Source organism: Podarcis gaigeae (assembly GCF_964106915.1).
Source record: "Podarcis gaigeae genome assembly, chromosome: Z".
Classification (NCBI taxonomy): domain Eukaryota; kingdom Metazoa; phylum Chordata; class Lepidosauria; order Squamata; family Lacertidae; genus Podarcis; species Podarcis gaigeae.
Genome location: NC_139691.1, coordinates 15,758,546 through 15,780,487, shown reverse-complemented (window position 1 = coordinate 15,780,487; position 21,942 = coordinate 15,758,546). Strand labels below are relative to the sequence as shown.

Sequence of the window (21,942 nt, the reverse complement as noted above, 5' to 3'; positions counted from 1 at the left end):
CTGTGGTTTCCAGCAGCTGGCATTCAGAAACATTGCTGCCTCCAACTGTGGTGGCAGAGCATACACACTGTGGTTGGCAGCCAATGAAAACCCTCACCTCCTTGCCCCTGTGTGGTCATAACCCCCAGGATGCCCTTGTCCCTTCCATCACTCCTGTCTTTCAGTCTTTCTCAGTCCTGATGTGGTGTACCAGTGTTTCTACCTCCTCTGTGATTTTACAATAAAACCTCATGATGAAACCTTCCTTCCTAATCACCACAGCTCTTTGTGCAAAATGAGCTCTTCCCCATCCTTCCTTCTTTCCTTCCTTATCCCTGAGCCAGTAAATTGCCCATAATGACACCCCTTTTCTCTCCCCACCCCGAACCATCATTCGCCGCTTTACAGTTACTGGAGTTCTCAGAAAGTCTCTTTCTCTGTCTCTCTCTCTCTCTCTCTCCCCGCCCCACCCCCACCTTTTCAACACACCTTCCATCCTCCTCTCTCCTTGTCATCTTGTGCTTTTTAGTGATTCCTTTCTCCTCCCGCTATTGTCTGGATTGTGTGCCTCTCCCGCTTCTCTCCATTAAGCATCTTTGCCATTCTTGCTGTCTGGAGGATTTTGACCTTTCAGTGTGCTGCAATTATTGCTAGCACTTTACATTCTTTGTCTGGGGAAATGGCCTCTGAGCAATCTAATAGCTGGTGGGTGACTTGATCAACTTTTTGGGGGCATTGTCAGTGTCTGTCTTGAAAGGAACTTGGGCTGAGCTTGGTGGCGTGTGGGAGGTCTCTATTTCCTTTCTGGGATGCTTCCTCTGTGACTTAGGAATGTTGACATGCTGGAAACAACCCCAGTCACTGGGTGGGGGGGGGGGCAATCTGCAAATGGGACATTTGTACATCTCTTTCTCCACCCCACAGGGAAACGTGCACACCCACACCCACCAGAGTACATTTGAAAATGATTACAGTACTTCCAAACCACTCAGAAAACTTCAATTTGGTGCATGTGTAATCAAAGACTAGAATATAGATCATTTGCAGTGCATAGTCATTAAATTCACCTCACAATAAAGGGTAGTATTTATAGCAAATAATGCATGTGAGGCCCTTCCATTTGGGGAAGAGGTGGAGCATCTGTTGTGCATTCAGAAGGTCCCAGGTTCAACCCCCAATGGCAACTTCAGGTGGGAGAGACTCCCATCTAGCTCAATATTACCCGTAAGGTAAAGGTAAAGGAAAAGGATCCCTGGACGGTTAACCCAAGCCAAAGGAGACTATAGGGTGTAGTGCTCATCTTTCTTTTCAGGCGGAGGGAGCTGGCGTTTGTCCACAGACAGCTTTCCTTTATTGCCTATGCTGACTGGCAGCAACTCTCCAGTGTTTCAGGCAGGGAGTCTTTCCCAGCCCTACTTGGAGAAACCACTAGGGTTGAAGCTGAGACCTTCTGCGTGCAAAGCAGATGCTCTGTTTCCAAGGTACAACCTTTCCCCTTTTAATTTTTCAGATGTCAATGTACATTATTCCACTTATTTCAACGTGTGATGAGCCAGCCTTGCTATTTTGGGTGTGTTCGTGCATGTATGCTGTTTATAGTAGTAGTAAGTGGATCCATGCCTACCATCATGGCACTACTGTTCCCTACCCCCGACCATAGAATCATAGAGTTGGAAGAGTTGGAAGAGACCACAAGGGCCATCGAGTCCAACCCCCTGCCAAGCAGGAAACACCATCAGAGCACTCCTGACATATGGTTGTCAAGCCTCTGCTCATCTCAGACCCTCTCAGACTTTATTTATTTATTTATTTATTTTATTCATTTATTGCATTTACATCCCCCCTTTTTCCAGGAGCTCAAGTGGAACCACATGGTTCTCCCTCTCCTTGTTTAATCCCAACAACACTGTGAGAATGAGTGGCTGGCCCAAGGTCACCCAGTGAGCTTCATGGCTGAGTGGGGATTCGAACCTTGGTCTCTCATATCCTAGTCCAGCACTAACTACTACACCACACTTGCCCTTTATGTCTGTTTTGCATGACTTTCCAGGTTGTGCCTGGATCAGGAGCCCTTTTTGCCCCACCTTTCTGTTGGTTAAGAGAGAGAACTTGAGGAAGTGCACCACTACACTCTGCTGGCGCTCTCTCTCTCTCTCTCTCTCTCTCTCTCTCTCTCTCTCACACACACACACACACACACACGTTGAGGTCAACTGCGTTTCATCAGAGTGGTGATCTTTCCTACACAATTAGCATGCCCACCAAAGGTTGCCCACCTGCTTCCCCTGTAACAAGCCTGATGATCCCACACTGAAATGCTGACCGTTTATCCCTAAGACACAAGCTTTTCTTCTGCTGTATCTAAAGGCTCATTCAGGCACCTCCATCTCTGATAATGGCACCACCAGTGTCTCATAGAATTGTAGAATTGGAAGGGACTCAAAGGGCAATCTAGTCCAATCCCTCCTCAGTGCAGGAATCACAGCCAAAGAATTTGGCTGCAGATTATGGGAGTTGTAGTCCAACAACATTTAGAGCTCAAAGTGTTTCCCACCAACCTTATCCAATCACTCCCCATTGCAAACATAAACTCTCCCCCTCCCAACCTAACACTTACTGTCTCAACTGGTTCAATTTGCTCTATGCTGGGATCCTCATCTCCGGTCCAACCCCTCCTGCAAAGGGAACTTAGCTTCTTCTTTTTTAGAGGAAAAAAAATATTCAAGTATCACTCTCTGTCTCATTCCTTCTGCACTCTTGGGCACTTTGTTCTGCACTGTCAGTGACCCCAGATCGCAGGAGCAGGCGGGAAAAGTGTCTTGCTTCCCGTTCTCTTCTCTTCTTTGCAAACGGCTCACCCCCACAGACTCCCAGTCCCTTCAGGGGGGTGCTGTCGCTGTCCTCCTCAATGGATTTCAGATGCATGTTGGTGACCTCACTGAATGACTGGAGTCGACGGGAAATGACGGTCGCTAATGACAAGGTGCTTTTCTCCCCTTTATGTGCTGTGTTGACGGCATTCTCGCTGACGAGAACAGGACATGTCGGCAACGGTGTGTGACAAATTAATGTACCCTTTCAGTATGGCGCTCTCTCATTGAACAAGGAGCTCTTCTGTGGCTCTGCCAGTGACTTTGCAAAGTTCACAAGTCACTGGGAAAGTGGTTCATGTATCTTTCACGTAGGGAAAGAGTTGCGCAGTTGGATTGATTTCCAATTTAGCGTGGCGTTGGGTGGAAACAATTTATTCAGCCTCATCGAACATAAGAAGAGTCGTGCTGGATCAGGCCAATGGCCCATCTAATCCAGCATCCTGTTTTCACAGTAGCCACCCAGATGCCCTAGTGGTAGATCTTCAAGCAGGACCTAAGCACAAGAGCAGCTCTCCCCTCCTGTGGTTTCCAGCAACTGGTATTCAGAACCATTGCTGCCTCTGACTTTGGAGACAGAGTTATTATGGCTAGTAACTCTTGATAGCCTTATCCTCCTCCTCGGATTTGTCTGTTTTAAAGCCATCTAAGTTGGTGGATATAATCCCCTCTTGTGGCACTGAGTTCCACAGTCAAATACATGCTGCACGAAGAATGACTTTCTTTTAAATGTCCTGAATCCACCAACATTCAGCTTCATTGGATGACCATGAGTCCAAGTATTAGGAGAGAAGGAGAATTCCCCCCCCCCCCATCCACTGTCTCCACGCCACACATAAAGGAGTTACTCTACCCTTTTGGTCATTTTGGTTCAATTTTCTGAAACTTCCAGCTCTATTTTATACTTTTTGAGGTGAACTCTCTTCCATTGTTTTATGAAGGAGCTGAAAAATCGCATGGAAACAATTCCTCCATTCTCTCTCTTGTGTGTTATGGCTTCTACACCCTTCATTGAGGTTGTTACTTACTCCCCACTCCACAAACTCCTGATGCAGTGGCTCCTAAACCTTTTCAGGCCACCGTCCCCTTGGTCCCACAAACTAATCCCTAGTGCCCCATACTTTACCCTACCCTGTACAAATCATTATTCAGAATAGCAGTTTTCATGACCCACTGAGGAAGATAATAACACAAAAAAGTTCAAAACAGTAATCATTAACTGCACATTTGTTCAGTTACAACTACTCAGTTTAATTCAACAAAATGAATGCACTTGATTCTGTGAAGCCAGCTTGATTCTGTGAAGCCAGTCTGATAGTCATTAACACCTCCATTTACACCCTCCTGCTACCCTCTTGCTTCTTAGGGCCCCCAGGTAATCCTGCCCACTTTGAGAAGACTGTTGTAATGTTTGCTTTTTCATCACCAGGTGGATGTGTGTTACCAATAAATTCGGCTCCTTGGCCCAATTAAAATGATTGGTGAAGGGTTGTAGCTTAATGGCAGAACATCTGCTTTGTATGCAGAAGGTCCCAGCTTCAGCCCTCAGTGGCGTCTCTAGATAGAGCTGGGAATATCCCCTCCTGAACTCCTGGAGAGCATTGACAAAACTGAGATAGATGTACCTATAAGCTGATTCAAACCAGCTTCTTGTTTAAATCTCTTTTTCCAGAATCATGAAAATTAGAATTTTTTTTATTTTAAGAGAACAGGACCAATTTTTCAGGTACAGAGCATCTGCTTTGCATGCAGAAGGTCCCAGCTTCAATCTCCAGTGGCACCTCCAGATATTGCTGGGACAGTCCCATACCTGAAACCCTGGAGAGAAACTGCCAGCCAGGGTGGGCTATACTGAGCTAGATGAACCAGTGGTCTGATGCAGGATAATAAGGCAACTTCATATGTTCCTTGGGAGAATCTATTGCTCAGTGATAGAGCATCTGCTTTTCATGCAGATGAACTTATACACCGCACTATACCCGGAGGTCTCAGGGTGGTTCACAACAAGACCACAACATAGAAAATCAAACCAAAAGCAGTAACCCAATAACGCCCCCCCAAAAACCCCACATTCTAAGAGGGTGTAAAGTGTACCCCAAAAAATCAACATTCTAAATGGTGCAAAGTGTAAAACCAACACTTCAAACTGGGCCCAGAAACAAATATAGTGCAAAGACCTTTTAAAACTTCCTCAGGCTCTGTAGTTTACATTGTACATTGATACATTGTAAGGGCAGGGTATAAATCCAAATAAATAAATCGTCTGCCATTATTGATTTCCCCCCCTTCCCTCTCACTGAGGGAGTCCTAATGAGCTTCAGAGGAAGTACAGGAGTTGCGGAACACTGTTTGAAAATGACTGTTCTAGATCTCCTTTCATTCTTGACCTCTGCTGGGGAAAATACTTTCCTCGAGGTTGCTTAGTGTGGGGTTCCTTCAAAAGGAAGCTTTAAAAAGTCTCAGTTCTTTGCTAGCATCAGAGCCCTTGGTTGAGAGGAGGCAAATCAGCTGGGAGAAGGTAAACCTGGAGCAGTGACCAAGTGGTGAGCAGAGAGTTCAATCCTGCTGGCTGTGGGGGTCTGCTTTGCCAGGGAAGATGCACACAGCAGGATTGAACCCCTCCCACCCATTCTTGGTGTCACCCAGTGACATCAGCTGATGGACAGTTGGGTGTGCTTTTGCAGAGAAATGGCCTTGTGGGCCAAACTGGGCTCCCTGGCAGGCCAGAGGGTCCCCATCCCTGAGGCATATCCCTGATTTTGCTAGTGGGATACAGTGGGAATATTTGAAGCTCCCTGCAGCAAACAGCCACCGCCACCAAATTGTAGATGGCAGCAAAGAAGCCACAGCTTTCACTGCCATCCCACTCTTACATTCAGTTGGTAGAGCATGAGACTCTTCGTCTCAGGGTTGTGTTTTCGAGCCCCACGTTTGGCAAAAAAACCCTGCATTGCAGGGTGCTGGACTAGATGACCCTCGTGGTCCCTTCCAACTTTTGTCAGCATCAACACTTGAAACGTGCTTGTGTAAATTTGATGGAGCAGCCTCTGGTTATGTGAACTGACTCTTACTGAAAAGCAGTGAGCACGTAATGGAACAGAAGTTGTATCTGCAGTGAAATGTAGAGAGAGATTTCATAGCCCATCTCCCATCACTGCTGCCACAGGGACCTGGCTGCCCGGAACTGCCTCGTTGGGGAGAACCACCTGGTGAAGGTGGCCGATTTTGGTTTGAGCCGGCTGATGACAGGTGACACCTACACAGCTCACGCCGGCGCCAAGTTCCCCATCAAGTGGACTGCACCAGAAAGTCTCGCCTACAACAAGTTCTCCATCAAATCTGACGTCTGGGGTAAGAGCTGTGTAGCGTGCCTGTGGTGTTCTGTTGTACATGTAAATAATATTGTGTTTGTATATATGTAATAATTTTAGATTAATAAAGTGATATGTGGTACATGCATATTAGGTAAATTGAGGGAAGCATTAGGTTGGGAGGCGGGGGGGGGGGAGTGTGCTCGGAATAGTGAGAGTGAACAGGAAGAACAGAAGAAGAGCCCTGCTGGATCAGGCTAATGGCCCATCTGGCTCAACATCCTGTTTTCATGGTGGCCAACAGTGAATGGATAAGCGTTTGAATATTGGTGAGAGACAGTTTGGGGTCTAAATGTTGTTGGACTACAATGCCCATCATCCTCAGCAGGCTTAGCCAACAGTCAGGGATGATGGGAGATGTAGTCTAGCAACATCTGTGGACCCCCCAAGGGTGAAGAACACTGGTTTTGACAGACAGTTCAGGGCACTTGGACTCGGGAGTTGGATGTGGAGAGAATGACTGGATGTGGATGGGGTAACTACGTTGATTGTAACCAATTTCTGCATGATGGTTTCTGAGATCAAGGGAACAGGTCTTTGTTTGTGCTTGGACGCTACAAGAAACCATTTTGAATCAAGATGACAGGCTGAACCTTTCAAAACTGCAGTGATATCAGCCACTGATTTCAAAACTGCCTGGACTCCCATCATAGCTGTAGAAAAATCCAGTTTTCCAAGGTGGATTATATGCCTGCATCTGTGGAGGCTGTGGGTTGTTGTTTTTTTAACATCACATTTTCTCCTCAATCTCCCAAGTGCTGGAGGACCGAGCTGTTAACAAAAGAAATGGCTGGACTAGAACAGTCCCTGGTTGTTTCCCATGTAATGCGTTGTGACACCTCTCAATACACCAGACGGCAGTGGCCTTCCCTTCATGTTAAGAGAGAGAGGGGTGGCTGAAGTAATTACATACAGGTTGCTGAGCTAATGACAAGAGGCTCTGCCTTGCCTAGGGGAATCTCAAGTACCTTTAAAGCACATTTGGAACATATCCCCACCCCCCAGCACCAAAGAATCCTGGGAAGTGTAGTTTGTCAAAGATGCTGGGTAAATTTCAGTTCCCATAATTCTTTGAGGAGGAAAATGTGCTTCAAATCTATGGTGTGTACACAGCTTTCATTTCCTAGGTGGGTTGCAATGCTTGAGGATTTCGTTCAGTCTCCCATCTTTAAGCAAACCAACCTGATTACTGATACATGTATCACATTATCCTTTCTTTGGGAAAAAGCCATAGCTCAGTGGCAGAGCATCTATCTTGCATGCAGAAGTTCACAGGTTCAGTCCCCAACAGTATCTCCAAGTGAGGCTGGGCATATCCCCTGCCTGAAACCCTGGAGAGCCACTGCCTGTCCGTGTAGATAGAACTGAGCTAGATGAAACAACGATCAGTATAATGCAGCATCCTATGTTCCTGCTTAAATTGGCCTTTCATTTAGAACTATGAGGACTGGAATCTTGCTTTGTTTCTAGGAGAAGGACTGTAGCTCTGTGTCAGAACATTTGCTTTGCATGCAGAAGGTCCCAGCTTCAATTCTCAACATCTCTGGCTAGGGCTGGAAATGTACACTCTCTGAAACCCCTGGAGAGTAGCTGCCTGTCAGTGTAGACAAGACTGCACTAGGTGGACCAGTGGTCTGATTCACTTTACTTGTGTTTTACTTCCATTCTTGGAGGTAGTGTGCCTCTGAATACCATTTGCTGGGAATCACAGGTGGGAAGAGCACTGTTGTGCTGCTTGCAGACTTCCCTTTGAAGCATCTGTTTGACCACTGAGGGAACAGAACACAGGACTAGATGGGCCCCTTTTGACCTGATCCAGCAGCCAGGCTCTTCTTATGCTCTTAGGATAGAAGCGAGAAAGGAGGTCAGAGGGCTTTTTTGGAGTGGGTTAGAGAAGGTGGGTTAGGCACGCAGGTGGCGCTGTGGGTAAAAGCCTCAGTGCCTAGGGCTTGCCGATCGAAAGGTCGGCGGTTCGAATCCCTGCGGCGGGGTGCGCTCCTGTCGTTCGGTCCCAGCACCTGCCAACCTAGCAGTTCGAAAGCACCCCTGGGTGCAAGTAGATAAATAGGGACCGCTTACTAGCGGGAAGGTAAACGGCGTTTCCGTGTGCGGCTCTGGCTCTGGCCAGAGCAGCGATGTCACGCTGGCCACGTGACCCGGAAGTGTCTCCGGACAGCGCTGGCCCCTGGCCTCTTAAGTGAGATGGGCGCACAACCCCAGAGTCTGTCAAGACTGGCCCGTACGGGCAGGGGTACCTTTACCTTTACCTTTACCTAGAGAAGGTGAAGGAGAACTATTTGATTCCCAGAGAAGCAGCATCTCAATAGGAAAGAAGGTTTCAATTAATCCGCCCTGACGTTTCTTAATTGTGCCTTTAACAGGACTTGAAGGAACTTGAAGTGTTTGCACTAGAGACAAGCTAGTAAATTGAAAATTAGGCTAATTCTGCCCTGTCTTATCTCATGAGACTTGTCTGGATTGATGAAGAGGCTTGTTACTCTTCCTTAACGTCTCCGCAGCCGTTTGGCATGGAGTGTGAGCTGCCCAGAGCGGGGAACTGCCAGAGCGTGTTTTGCTCGTGGCTCTCCCACCTCTGGGGAACAAATTTACATGTTGCATTAAAATCAGTTGGGAGTAGGCAAGCCTGGAGTGGGGACTCCTGCAGAGTAGCATTGGGCAGCCTCACCCAAGTGTGAATAATTCTGCAGCATTTTTGCCCCAGGATATGGAGAACACTCCAATCACAGCAGGGGCAGAGGTGTGACAGAGGGATCCATCCATTGCAGAGACTGTGTCAGGGCAGCAAATCACACAGAGATGCACCAGGCAACCTCCTCTGTTTCAGAGGCTGCTTCCATAGGCTTTCATTATTTCAGTGGTGTGTTTCTTCTAGCACACTCACAGGAAGGAAACAGGGAGGGGGGATCGGACGAAAATTGAGAAAATAAATAAAAATAAATACCAGCTCAGACTAGTCTGTCCCTATGACTCCAGTGATGTCAGTGGTGCTCCAAGGTTGTAATAAGAAAAAAGACTCCCCCCCGCCATGACCTATCCTCTCTTTGATAGGAGATGCTGAGAGTCTGCATGCAAAGGGGTGGCTGCTGAGTGATAGTCCTTCCTAAAAGGAATTATTATTATTATTATTATTATTATTATTATTATTATTATTATTCACTAAATTAATCTACATATCACTTGTATCGCAAAATGACTTCTAAAGCAGTTTACTATAAAATCAGTACATAGTTAAAATATACACTAAGAGATCCACAGTGGCATTAAAACACCCTTAATTAAAGTATTCAACAAAACATGGAATTACAAAGCACAACAGGTTGGTTTTTTTTGGAAAAATAAGTTAAAACAATAAGTTAAAACTCTTCCTTGTGGAGGGAGAAATGTTGATATAGAATTGTACATATGGTTGATTTGAATATGTTATTATTGATTATGTATACTCAATGTATCAGCTGCCTGGGGTGGCTTTCACTGTTTGGATTTTGGTTGTTGGTAAAAAATAAAGAAAAATAAATAAATAAATATGAAAAATAAACAATAAAATTATAAGTTCAGTTCACCAAAAATGGTGTGTCTTCAGGAGCCGGCAGAACATCAACACAGATGGGGCCTCTGTGTCATGCCATGAGACTGTGGCCACCAGTGAAGCAGCCTGCCTCTGTGTTACCACCAGCGGATAATCTTCACCTTTCCTCAGAGGACCCTTCACCTGGAGGGTGCCAGAGATTTGGGCAGGGATGCTCTGCGAGCAAAGTATCTCAATTGAGGTTTATATATCAATCTATTGACAACAACAACAACCTTCTGAGCAATTTACATACAATTATATGTGAACTATTCATTAAAAGCATCAATAAAATCAAACATCGTAAATCAGATTGACCTAAAATGCATCAAAATATAGACGAAATCAACAGCTTTGCACATTTGAATATGCTTTGGATGCCCCCTTCCTTTTGCTTATTAAGTCCAACCCAGGGATAGTTTAGATGGCCTCTTTACCTCAGCAATCATTTTGGAGAGATTGGTTTTGGTTTAACTAGCCCTGGTGGTTACTTCTCCTAGACTTTTCCTTGCCGTGCACGGACCTGGTTTGGGTATGTGCATTGCATGATTAACAGACAAGCTAAGTGTGAAACACACACAATAGCTCTAGTCCCTGTATTTATTGAGGCAATGCTTTTTTTTTCTTGGCAAAGAAATTGAATGAATGAATGAATAAAAGCAATAGTTCAACACAATATAATTGCATGTTAAAATTACGTGTGGTATGCCATGTTAGCCCTAACTCAGAGTAGACCCATTGAAATTGTTTGGCGTAACTCATTTCATTGGGTCTGCTTGAAGTAGAATTTAGTTGGCTACACCTGTATGTGTCTTAAAATTACATTGGTTTCCCCCCAAATGTCAATCCTACTTAGAGTAGACCCATTGAAATTGATGGGTGTGACTAATAATTATTTTTATTGCATTTATATCCCACCTTTCTCTCCAATGAGCTCAAGGTGGCACATATGGTTCTTCTGCTCCATTTAATCACCACAACAACCCTGTGAGGTAGATGTGGCTAAGAGGCAGAGACTGGCCCAAGGTCACACCCAGTGAACTACATGGTTAAGTGGGGATTTGAATCCTGGTCCTAGTCTGACACTCCTAACTACTACACCACATGGGTCTGCTTTGAGTAGAATTGGCTACAATGATACATGCCTTAAAATCACACTGGGCTTTGTCAGCCGAATGTTAATCCTACTTAGAGTAGACCCTTTAAAACTGATGGGATTAATTTGGGTCCATTAATTTCAGTGGGTCTACTCTGAACAGAAGGTAGATACAACCTGTTGTTGTTGTTTATATGTGTTCCCACCTTTGCCATAACCTCCCATTTAAAGTATCAGTACATTGAAAATGTCTTACTGACTTCCTCTTCCCCTGTAGCCTTTGGTGTCTTGCTTTGGGAAATTGCAACGTATGGGATGTCTCCCTACCCTGGGATCGACCTATCTCAGGTCTATGAGCTCCTGGAGAAGGACTACCGAATGGAACGACCTGAGGGCTGTCCGGAGAAAGTCTATGAGCTCATGAGAGCATGTAAGGTTTTACTTACTTCTACATCTTAGTGGGTTGCTGGGGTCGGCTGCAGTCACAGAGAAGCAGGGAGCTGCTCTTCACCTGGTCTTCTGCCCTTACTGACCCTAGTAAGAACAAGCTGATAGATGACAGGCCCAGGTGTCCCCTTGAGAAATGTGAGTTGTTATTCCAAATGAAGATGAAACCATTGCATTGTTTCACCTGGCTTTAGTTACACTCCTTATGTTCTTGTTTATTTTATTTATCGCATTTACATCCCACCTTTTTCCCCCAAGGAGCTCGAGGTGGTGTACATGGTCTGGCCCCCACTCCTCATTTAATCTGCAGAACATAATCTGTGGCATAGGTTAGGCCGAGAGACGATGCCTGGCCCAAGCTCACCCATTGAGCTCCATTGCCAAGTGTGGGATTTGAATCCCAGTCTCCCAGGTCCTCATTTAATTCTCACAGTGACCCTGTGAGGTAGGTTAGGCTGGTAGCCCCTATCGCTTCACCCTTATGGCTAGGAGGGAGAACTCAAGGAAGTGCACCTTCTCACCCATCAGGGAGTTTGGCTTCTCCTCCCAAAGAGCTCTTAACGTGTGAGAATGGGAAGAAACTGCATGGTAGAGAGAGTGGGTTTGCACATGTTTTGAAGGTATTTCACAAAACCGCTAACATTCCGCCCTTCCTTTCCTACTTTTCAGGCTGGCAGTGGAGCCCATCCGATAGGCCTTCCTTTGCAGAAATCCACCAAGCGTTTGAAACTATGTTTCAGGAATCCAGCATTTCTGATGGTAGGTGCCATCACGGATAATTCTCGCTCTGTGGGAGGCGAGATAAGTGCTTTGTTTTCTGCATGATTGCTTCATCTGCATAACCCCACACATTTTATTTTATTTTTGGAGATGTAGTGGAAATCTTCTTTTGATAAGTCAGGGTAGGGGGCCACCAACAGTTCTGGGTCCAGAAACTCAGGCAGACAAAACCCACTGCAGTCAACTGAAGGCAACCAACCATGCTCTCAGCACCAATGAAAACTAATAAATGAATAGAAAGAACCTACCCAAGTGATGCTGACATAAAAACCTCACATATACACTAGGTAAAAGAATCTAATTTTACTTTCCCCCATCTGAAAATAGAGTTTATGTAGATACTTTTGTAACCCAAGAAAATCTTTAATAAAAACAATTTTAAAAGAAACTAAAGACTAGCACCCAAAATGGACTAGTAGCCAACACAAACACACGCACACACAGATACTAGGGACTGTGTCCCCAACTCTCTCTGCTCTCCAACCCCTTGCTATTCCCCACATTAACCCCCTAGAGCAGTGTTTCTCAACCTGTGGGTTGGATGTTGTTGGATGGACTACAACTCCCATCATCCCTGACCGCTGGTCATGCTGGCTAGGAATGATGGGAGTTGTAGTCCAACAACATCTGGGGACCCACAGGTTGAGAAACACTGCCCTAGAGCTTTCCCTCCCCATGCACCTAGTAAGCAGAGCCAACCAAGGCTGGATCTAGACACATCGAAGAAGCGTTTCCGTTTAAAGTGTTGTAAATTTAAACAGGGAAAACAGGCAGAGAAAACCAGGACTCCACATCACCATCTGGTGGCACAATGTTATATTGCATATACAACACATTCAAATCGCTTTTCCTTTACCAGTCTAGCTGAGTCCCAACTTGTATTTTTGTCCCCATCCTCCTTCTCCCTGCTGAGTTTTACAAGGGGCAGTAGCAAGACTTGATAAGGAAGCTGATGGGCAGGGCTGCCCCCGAGTTGGTTTCAAGGAAGGCTGGGGTTGGTGGGGTAGTGCCTCACTTGTCCTAATAGAATGGCCTGCACTGCAGTAAAGGCTTAATTTCTGTCAGTTGCTAACTCTGGTTAGTGCCTGTTGACTCTTTGCTCTCTCTCCCCCTGCTCCCCACCCCATCCTTGTGTTTTCCAGAGGTGGAGAAAGAATTGGGGAAGAAAGGAATGAGAAGCGTTGTGAGCACCTTACTACAAGCTCCAGAACTGCCAACAAAGACAAGGACATCCAGAAGAGGAGCTGAATGCAAAGAAGCCAATGAGAGCTTGGAGGCGGGACCCACCAAAGGGCCAGGGGAATGCGGTATGTCCTAGCTCTGGTAGCAAGGCGACTCAAGGTGCCTTCAGGACACTTGAGGCACCTTGAAGAGGCTTGAGGCAGCCTGCAGCACACAAAGCAGCTGGGTCAGGACTCCAGTGCACCATTGGGGTTGCTCCTTCCTAGATTTGATGTGTGTGTGTTTATGAAAAAGAGATAAAATATGGATGTGGTTGTTTTGTATAGCATTATGAGGATTTTTTGAGAAGTATGCTCATACCAGACCAGGGCACAATCTGGATTTTAACATTTAAAAAATAATAATAATAATAATTGTTAAACAAATTAACAAAATTTATATGCCACTTGATTGTACATGGAACTCCTAAGCACTTTGCACAAATAATATTAAGCAAACATTAAAATTATTGACAACAGACAAAGTTAAAAACAGGAGTTTTAAAAAAAATGATTCCAAAGGGTGGGTGACTCTCAAATTAAAAACACATCCAAGTTCAAAATCAGTTAATTTAAAACATCTTAAACAATGAGGGCAAGGCCATCCCCAGAGAGGTGGTGTTAAGGGGGTAGCCCTTGCCCTTGCTTACCTCTGAAGCAGCTGCTGCTGCTTGGGGCGCCCCTGCCCCCATTGGACCAGGCCTTGATATAGCTCCTACTACCCTGGTAGATTGAGCCCAGGTGTGCTCTCAAGCAATCTGGCCAGGCCTCCCTCTGCCAGTGAAATCCAGCTGCTATGGAGGGGGATCACTTACAGTCTCCGGCTGCTGCATTAAATTGGGCCCCTTTTACTCTGATCCACCAGCCAGGCTCCTTGTGTTCTTATTAGCTGTGGTATTTGGGAAAGATCCTCCATGTCTAAGAGATATCTACCTGGAAGTGCCATTTGCTGGTGAGGCAATGGCATGGGCCTTCCAGCCCTGCTTCTGGGGTTGGATGGGCTGCTGGTCTGATCCAGCAAGGATGGTTTGTCTTCGCTCTTGGAGGCACTATGCCCCCTGGTGCCAGTTGTTTGGAATCCCAAGTGTCCCTGTTGACGCTGGTATGCTGAGATCTTGCTTGTGGGCTTCCCATAGGGCATCTGGTTGATCACAAGTGTATTTCCCAGTCCTAACTGGGAATTGAACCTGGGACCTCCTGCATGTGAAGCAGGTGCCCTGCCACTGATCTGTGGTTCCATGTCTTAATGATAAAGAAAGATTTCATTCCTCATGGTTCTGAATTAAATAGGGCATAGGAAGCTGCCTCATACACAGAGCATTGTTCTATCATGCTCAGTATGGTCTACAGTGACCGGCAGTGGCTCTCCAGGGTTTGAGGCAGCTGGTTTTTCCTAGCCCTACCTGGAGACACTGCCAGGGATTGAACCTGAGACTTTCCACATACATAGCAGGTGCTGTATTGCTGAGCTAAGTTTGCAGTTTGACACTTGAGATTAAGAGGCAGGTACACACAAATGGCCACCCAGCTCCAGAAAGCCTATTCAAATTGGCCTACAGCCCAGAGATTTCTGTTGCAAGTTACTGGAGTGAGAACCTAAGAAGGGCCATGCTGGTTCTTCAGACTCCAAACCTGTCCACTATCCTCTATTCCAGCATCAGATAACCAGATGCCTCTGACCATGTGCACGACGCAAGGGCACTGGCATGTTGCTTCCCAGCAGCTCTCAGATAAACTGCCTCCAAACAGAGAAGCTGCACCTAACTATCATGGCTAACAGCTGCTGATAAATAAACCTTCCCATTCCTCCATGAACATGCCTGATCCGCTCTTAAACTCAGTGGTCGTCACTGCGTCTCACAGTAGTAAATCTTTAAAAGTAGCTACTTAAGAGAACGAGCTGAGAAGTCATTTGGTGTCCTTAGATAAGCTGCTCTCTGCCCGCCCCCCGCCAAACAAATCTGCAGCATGGCGCGGGATAATCATGCTGCTGTACCTTATAAGAGTTACTGACATAATTCATGTGAAGCACTTTGAGAGCTTAGAATAAATACCAGGTCTTATTATTATAGCAGTGTAACTTATGCCTGCCACATTTCAAATCAACCTCCAGACAGGCCCATAAGGCGAGGAGATTGGTTTGCCGGTTAAGCAAGTGCTGTCTAATTCTTGACTTTCTATTTTTCCTGCTCTGCAGATCCCACAGACCACGAGCCAGCAGTGTCCCCCTTGCTGCTGCGGAAGGAGAGGGGCCCTGCAGACGGGGGCTTGAATGAGGATGACCGCTTGCTACCGAAGGACAAGAAAACCAACCTCTTCAGCGCCCTCATCAAGAAGAAGAAGAAGATGGCCCCCACCCCGCCCAAGCGGAGCAGCTCCTTCCGGGAGGCGGACGCCCACCTGGACCGCAAGGGAGGGGGTGAGGAAGAGGGCAAGGAGGGCAGCAACGGGGCTGCTCTGGCAGACACCGAGGACCGCTCCAGGTTCCAAGGTGCCATCAGCGAGGCTGGAGTCACGAATGGGACTGTGTCTGGGAACTCAGGGTTGCTGTCGCCCAACCCCTGGAAAAAATCTGGCCCTGCCACCAATAGCCGGCCAGGGGCCAGTGAGGAAGAAAACAGCTTGAACTCTGCCAGCAAGCGCTTCCTGCGATCGTGCTCGGCCTCCTGCGTGCCCCATGGGACCAAGGACACAGAGTGGAAGTCCGTCACCCTGCCCCGGAACCTGCAATCCACAGGGCGTCAGTTCAACTCGTCCACCTTTGGGGGGCACAAGAGTGAGAAGCCTGCCCTGCCTCGGAAGAGGGCCAACGAGGCAAAGGCAGACGTGGTCACCCGGGGGACAGTGACCCCACCTCCTCGGCTGCTCAAGAAGAGCGATGAGGCGCCTGAAGACGTCTTCAGAGATGCTGAGTCCAGCCCGGGTTCCAGCCCACCCACACTGACGCCGAAACTTATCCGGAGGCAGCAGCTTGTGCCTCCCGCCAGTCTTCCTCACAAAGAGGAAGGCATGAAATCCAGTGCCTTAGGAGGTGGGTTGGGAACAGAGCAAAGCCCCTCTGCCAAAGCTGGCATCTTCCTCAGCAAAGCTCCTGCTGAAGAGCCCCGGCTGAGGAAGGCAAAACAGCCTTCAGAGAAAGACAAGGGGAAGCTCTCCAAGTTGAAACCAGCCCCGCCCCCTCCACTCTCCTCCTCATCTTTTTCCATAGGGAAAAGCAGCAAGGGGGGTCTTAGCCCAGGACACGAGGAGACACCCATGCCAAAGGGCAAGCAGCCAACTCAGGCCACAGACTCCTCGAGCATTGAGCCCCTCAAGTCCAGTCTGTTAGCAGAGGGGATGAAAAAGCCTGCGACCTCCTCTGTACCAAAGCCCCCATCCTCCACAAAACTGCTGCTGATGGCAGCCTCCGTCTCCTCCACTACTTCTCCCTCATCTGCCCCAAGTGTTGACCAGCCTCCCTCTACGGCCTTCATCCCCCTCATCTCCACTCGTGTCTCCCTGCGAAAGACCCGCCAGCCCCCAGAGAAGATCGCCAGTGGTGCCGTCACCAAGGGGATGGTCTTGGAGAGCTCTGAGGCTCTGCGGACGGCCATCAGCAAGAACTCTGAGCAGATGGTGAGCCACAGTGCCGTCCTGGAGGCAGGCAAGAATCTCTACACTTTCTGTGTCAGCTATGTGGACTCCATTCAGCAGATGCGGAAGTTCACATTCCGGGAAGCCATCAACAAGCTGGAGAACAGCCTTCGGGAACTCCAGATCTGCCCCACTGCAGCCACCGGGGGCCCCTCTGCCACCCAGGACTTTAGCAAGCTGCTCAGTTCTGTGAAGGAAATTAGTGACATCGTCCAGAGGTAGCAGAAGCCACTGGATACCTGTAACTGGGGAAGATGATGGGTTGCTGCACAGCTGAGTGCAGATGCAGGACTTGGGGGTGGGGTGGCATGGGTGGGGGTGGAGGGCATCAGTTGGGACTGGCCAAGGCATTTTGTGGCCTGGGGCAGAACAAAACAGTCCCAAAATCGTCACACATATTAACTAACACAGGGTGATGTCTTCTGCGCTTGACCCAACTGAAACCAGAGGGTCCCAGGAAATACAATTCAAGGGGTGTGTGAGGCTATGAAGCTCACTGAAGTGAAGCAGGTCTGGATCTGGTCACTGCCGGAAAAGGAGGCTTCCCAGGAGATACAAAGGTGCACCACCTGGAGTCCTGTGATGGAAAGAAGTCAATACACAAACAGACACAGAAAGTGTGCAAGAACAGCTCTCCTCAATTTTGGCCAGGGGTTACACAGGATCCTCTGAGGGTTTCTACCTCCCTCCCTCTGTGTCACCCTTAAGGGCTCTCAAAACCCTCTGCCTCACCTTGAACCACCCTGTCCTATCAGGTGTGGGCACAAAGCTGCCTGTTCATTGCAAGTCTAGCCCCTGAACCAGAGACTCATTGAGAGATGGTCCACCCATTCACATCTCTCTCCCCCTCTCCCTTTTCTAACCCAGATTCCCTGCTGTCTTGAAATCCTCTTATCTGTGGAGTTCTCGCCTTAAGGGGAAATGGCTGAACAGTGTTGAGCCTGGCATCATTTCCTTTTATTCCTGTTTAATGTTTCATTTCTTTTGGACTAACCTGTACATTGGAGGCTGTGCTTGATGGACCCTGCTACCTGGACCAGTTTTCCTGGCCAAAAGGTGTATGGAGGAGGTGTCTTCAAGTTCCTTCCTCCTCTTCTCCCCTGTATGGTGTTTTATTCCATACCTGCCCTTCTCCACTTCCCTGACATGTGCACGAGATCTCTGTTTTTTCCAGTTTGGAACTGGCTAGCGAGAGGGACAGAGGGAGGAGGAGATATTGGCAGTGATGCAAAAGCCCTGTCTTGCCATGAGAACCTGAGCAATTATTATGTCCCTTTGCCCCCATGTTCCCACCACTACCTGTATCCACTGTCAAGGGGTCCTTTACCTTACCTTACCTTACCTTAGACCTGTTCTGGTGGTGAAAAACACCACCACCACTCAGTGGCGTAACGTGGGTTGTCAGCACCCGGGGCAAGGCAAGTAATTTGCACCCCCTAACCCATGGATTTGCGACCCCTAACCCTTGGATTTGCACCCCCTAACCCTAACCCCCAGATGTTGCGCCCGGTGCGGCCGCCCCCCTGCACCCCCCACGCTATGCCACTGCCACCACTGCATTCCCGTCTCTCCAGTAAACAGCCTAGCCAAAATTATTTCGAAAATGGCATGATTCAACCAGGGCATCAGTTAAAGCAGAAACCTCCCTAAATGTATGCTGGTGGTGAATTGCTAGCATCTGACTAGAAATTAAAATGGGAGCTGTAAATCTCTCCCCCTCAAAAAAAAATATTATGTAGCACTGTCCTGCAAAGAAACACTTTTGGTGGGTTTTCAGAAATTTGTTAATTTTCATAGAAGTGGGGCTTACTATCAGTATTTAACCAGAGGCAGAAGAGAATTTTATCCTCCCTTTATCCTAATTTTATTCCTGAAACAAGCTGCAGTCATTCCCACTGTAGATTAACTTTGTGCTTTCATATTTGGACTACAAAGCACTTTGTTCAGGGCATGGATAGGAAACCTGTGGCCTTCTGGATCCTGTTGAAACTCCCAGTTCTCAGCGGCCAGCATGGCCAACAGCCCAGTGGGGAAGGGAGCTGTGAGCTGTGAGCCCAACAATGAGGGACTGGCAACTAGTTCTTGTTGGATGCCTGGCTCCTTGTCAGGGATTTTGGAAGTTGTAGTCCAATAACATCTGTAAGGGCACACAACCACTGACTCTTGATTTAATGAAAATGAACTGCAATCCTTTGTGTTCATAAACCCCTTTTGACAAAGGCTCATCTTACAGTAGCACCACTCCTAACAAGTGCCAAGAGGGGATTAGATGATTAAATGCAAAAGGTAATTCCCTGCAGATGCCAAACTAGGCATGTCAGGAAGAAGTGTGCAGGAAGAAGGCATGTCACATGCTGTCTTTGTCTCTGTAGGATCCCTCATCCTCAATTAAATAGATAGATATATATAGATAAGATAGACTTGGATGGCTTTAAAAGAGGAGTGGACAAATTCAGGGAGCAGAAGGATATTGATGGCTACTTGCCATGGTGGCTAAGCTCTGCTTCCATAGTCGGAGGCAGTAATGCTTCTGATTTCCAGTTGCTGGAACTCTTGGGAGGGGAGAGTGCTGTTTGCCTGTTTCCTGCGGGCATCTGGTTAGCCACTGTGAGAACAGGATTCTGGGCGAGATGGATCATTGGCCTGATCCAGCAGGCTCTTATGTTCTTAGATAAACAGACACGCACAGGGGAGCATTTGATCCCATCTGCACAGAGGGTTCTAAGAGCCAGGAGCAGTTTTATCCAATGAGACATTTGTTGACAGAATCTCCTAATCCAAGAGCATAACTAAGCCCCTGCCCTTTTGCAAAGCAATTAGCTCCCCTTTCTTGCTGGCTTCCCAAAGCCTTGTCCCATCACCTGCTCACCAGTCTACTGTCACATTTACTGCCCAGGAGGTTTCAATCCCACCTACTGTCCCCTTGGCAAAAATTGTTTTTTTTTATCAGCTCAATGCTACTTCACCCTGTTAACTGCAATTTACCGCCACTTGATTTTTAAAAAAGCGAGGCTCAAGGAAACCAAAACCGATTATCATTCGCCCCTTCCTTTTCTTCTTTGGCCTCGCGCTGTCCTTATCCTCTCTATGTGTCTTCAGCACTAACCACTTTTAAATTACATTGCTGCCTTCCTCTTTGAGGGTTCTTTAGCTGTGATTCCTGCATTGCAGAGGGTTGGACTAGATGACCCTACCAATTCTATGATGCTACAATTTCCTTTTTTATACGTTGGTTATGTCACTGTGACATTTCTGAGCCTCTTTCCTCTTCACTCCACCCACAAAACCCACTCGCATACCGCTTTGCAACATAGTCATAACATTTTTTTTTGTACATGACAATAAATATGGGGATGTACATGCACCACTGCCAGCTGCCTTTGTGGACCCAGATGTGCATGACAAAAAACAAACAGTAGACCAAAAAAGACTTGCACCCCTAAACACTCACAAACACACCCAGAAAACGATCTCTCTTTTCCAGTTGGGCTCTACTGTTTCCAGAGGGTACCAATTTCGTTTTTGTGGATAATCTCTTGTTGCCACTATAGATATATGTTTGTAACTCAATATTACACACAGTTTTTGTAGGTCTTTCTGTCTGTTTTGTTTTACAACATGTGAATAGCTGTGTCTCTCTTTGCACCCCCACCCACCCATGCAATAATACTTGCGGGACTTTGTAGTTTTCCTTCTTCAGCTGATGATTGTCCAGTTCAGAATGCAGGGGTGGGGGCTGGAGGATACCTCCCCCCCCCCCCCCGTAAATGGCTTTTTCTCTCTATCTTTGGCTTTGTGTTTGTTTTTTAAATAATTCCAGATTTTTCTTCCTTAGCATTTTTTTTTTAAATAAATTGATGTCAAAGAAAGGAGGAGTATTTTCTTCCCTGTCAAATGAAGTCAAACTCTCTCCGGTTTCAGATGGATAGGAAGGTTGACACCCTTCAACACCTGACGGTATGCTGCACAGCCTCATTGTGGGATCCAGCATGGAAGCAGCACTTTTATCTCTCTGAATTTCTGGGGAGGGGAGCCTTCTACCTGCTCAGAAGTCCACACACACAAAATTGACCTTTTTTGGATAGACTAAACAGGTCTCAAGATGTGGTGAAGCTCCTCCCCAGAAAGAAATTCTCACACATAGAAAGCTAGTGCATCAGTGAGAAGGGCAATGCTAGAGCTTTGGTAACCTTACATCTAATTCTGGGGCAAGCATAAGAATCTCTCAGGAGTTGGGAACCCCCTTTAGGCCATGGACCACAATCCGTCATGAGCAGCATTCCAGGGATGAGGAGGGCCAGAGGCAAAAGTGTGTGAAGGGGTGGCAACAAATGCAACTCTGCCTTTGAACAATAGGCTATATTGGACAGGGATAACTTGGCCATGGTCCTCCATGCTCTGGTAACTTTTGGACTGGATTGTTGTGGTGCGTTCTCTGTGGGGCTACCCTTGAAGATGGAAACGTCAACTAGTCCAAAATGCAGCACCCACATTGCTGGCTGGGGTTCCCTTCAGATCTCAGCTGTATTGGTTGCCAGCCAAGCCCAATTCCACACACACACACTATTGTTTAAAGCCCTAAATAGCTTAGGTCCCAAATATTTGAAAGACTGCCTCTTTCTCTACTGTCCCTTCCCCGGCTTGAAAATCATCAGAGAAGGGGCCCTCTTGGTAGTTTCACCACCTTCATAGATTTGGGGTGATGGCATCCCAGGAGAGGGTCTTCTTTGTGCCAGCCCCTAAGCTGTGCAACTTGCTCCCCACAATGGTATGTCCACCACCTTCGTTATACAGCTTTTGACAAATGCTGAAAATGCACCTCTTTACCCTGGCCTTTGACATCTGAGATGTGTGTTTTCAGGGCCCACCCTGCGGCTGATCGTAAACTGGTTTTGATTTGGAAAACCAGTTGAAAACTGGTCTAACACTAGAACGGGGACATCCAGTGAAACTGGGTGTT

At 47.1% G+C, this 21,942-nt stretch overlaps 1 protein-coding gene across 2 annotated transcripts in view; it reads left to right on the top strand.

The window, feature by feature from the left end:
- The window catches only part of ABL1 (ABL proto-oncogene 1, non-receptor tyrosine kinase), a gene marked incomplete at its 3' end in the record, with an annotated part of 115,198 nt that extends 97,994 nt beyond the window's left edge, over positions 1-17,204 (top strand). For both annotated transcript variants that reach the window (XM_083721357.1, XM_083721358.1), the window contains exons 7-11: positions 6,016-6,200; positions 11,180-11,332; positions 12,019-12,108; positions 13,272-13,436; positions 15,547-17,204. In XM_083721357.1, coding sequence (XP_083577483.1) covers positions 6,016-6,200; positions 11,180-11,332; positions 12,019-12,108; positions 13,272-13,436; positions 15,547-17,204 — 2,251 coding nt within the window. The remainder of the gene's footprint in view (positions 1-6,015; positions 6,201-11,179; positions 11,333-12,018; positions 12,109-13,271; positions 13,437-15,546) is intronic.
- Positions 17,205-21,942: the final 4,738 nt, after the last annotated feature.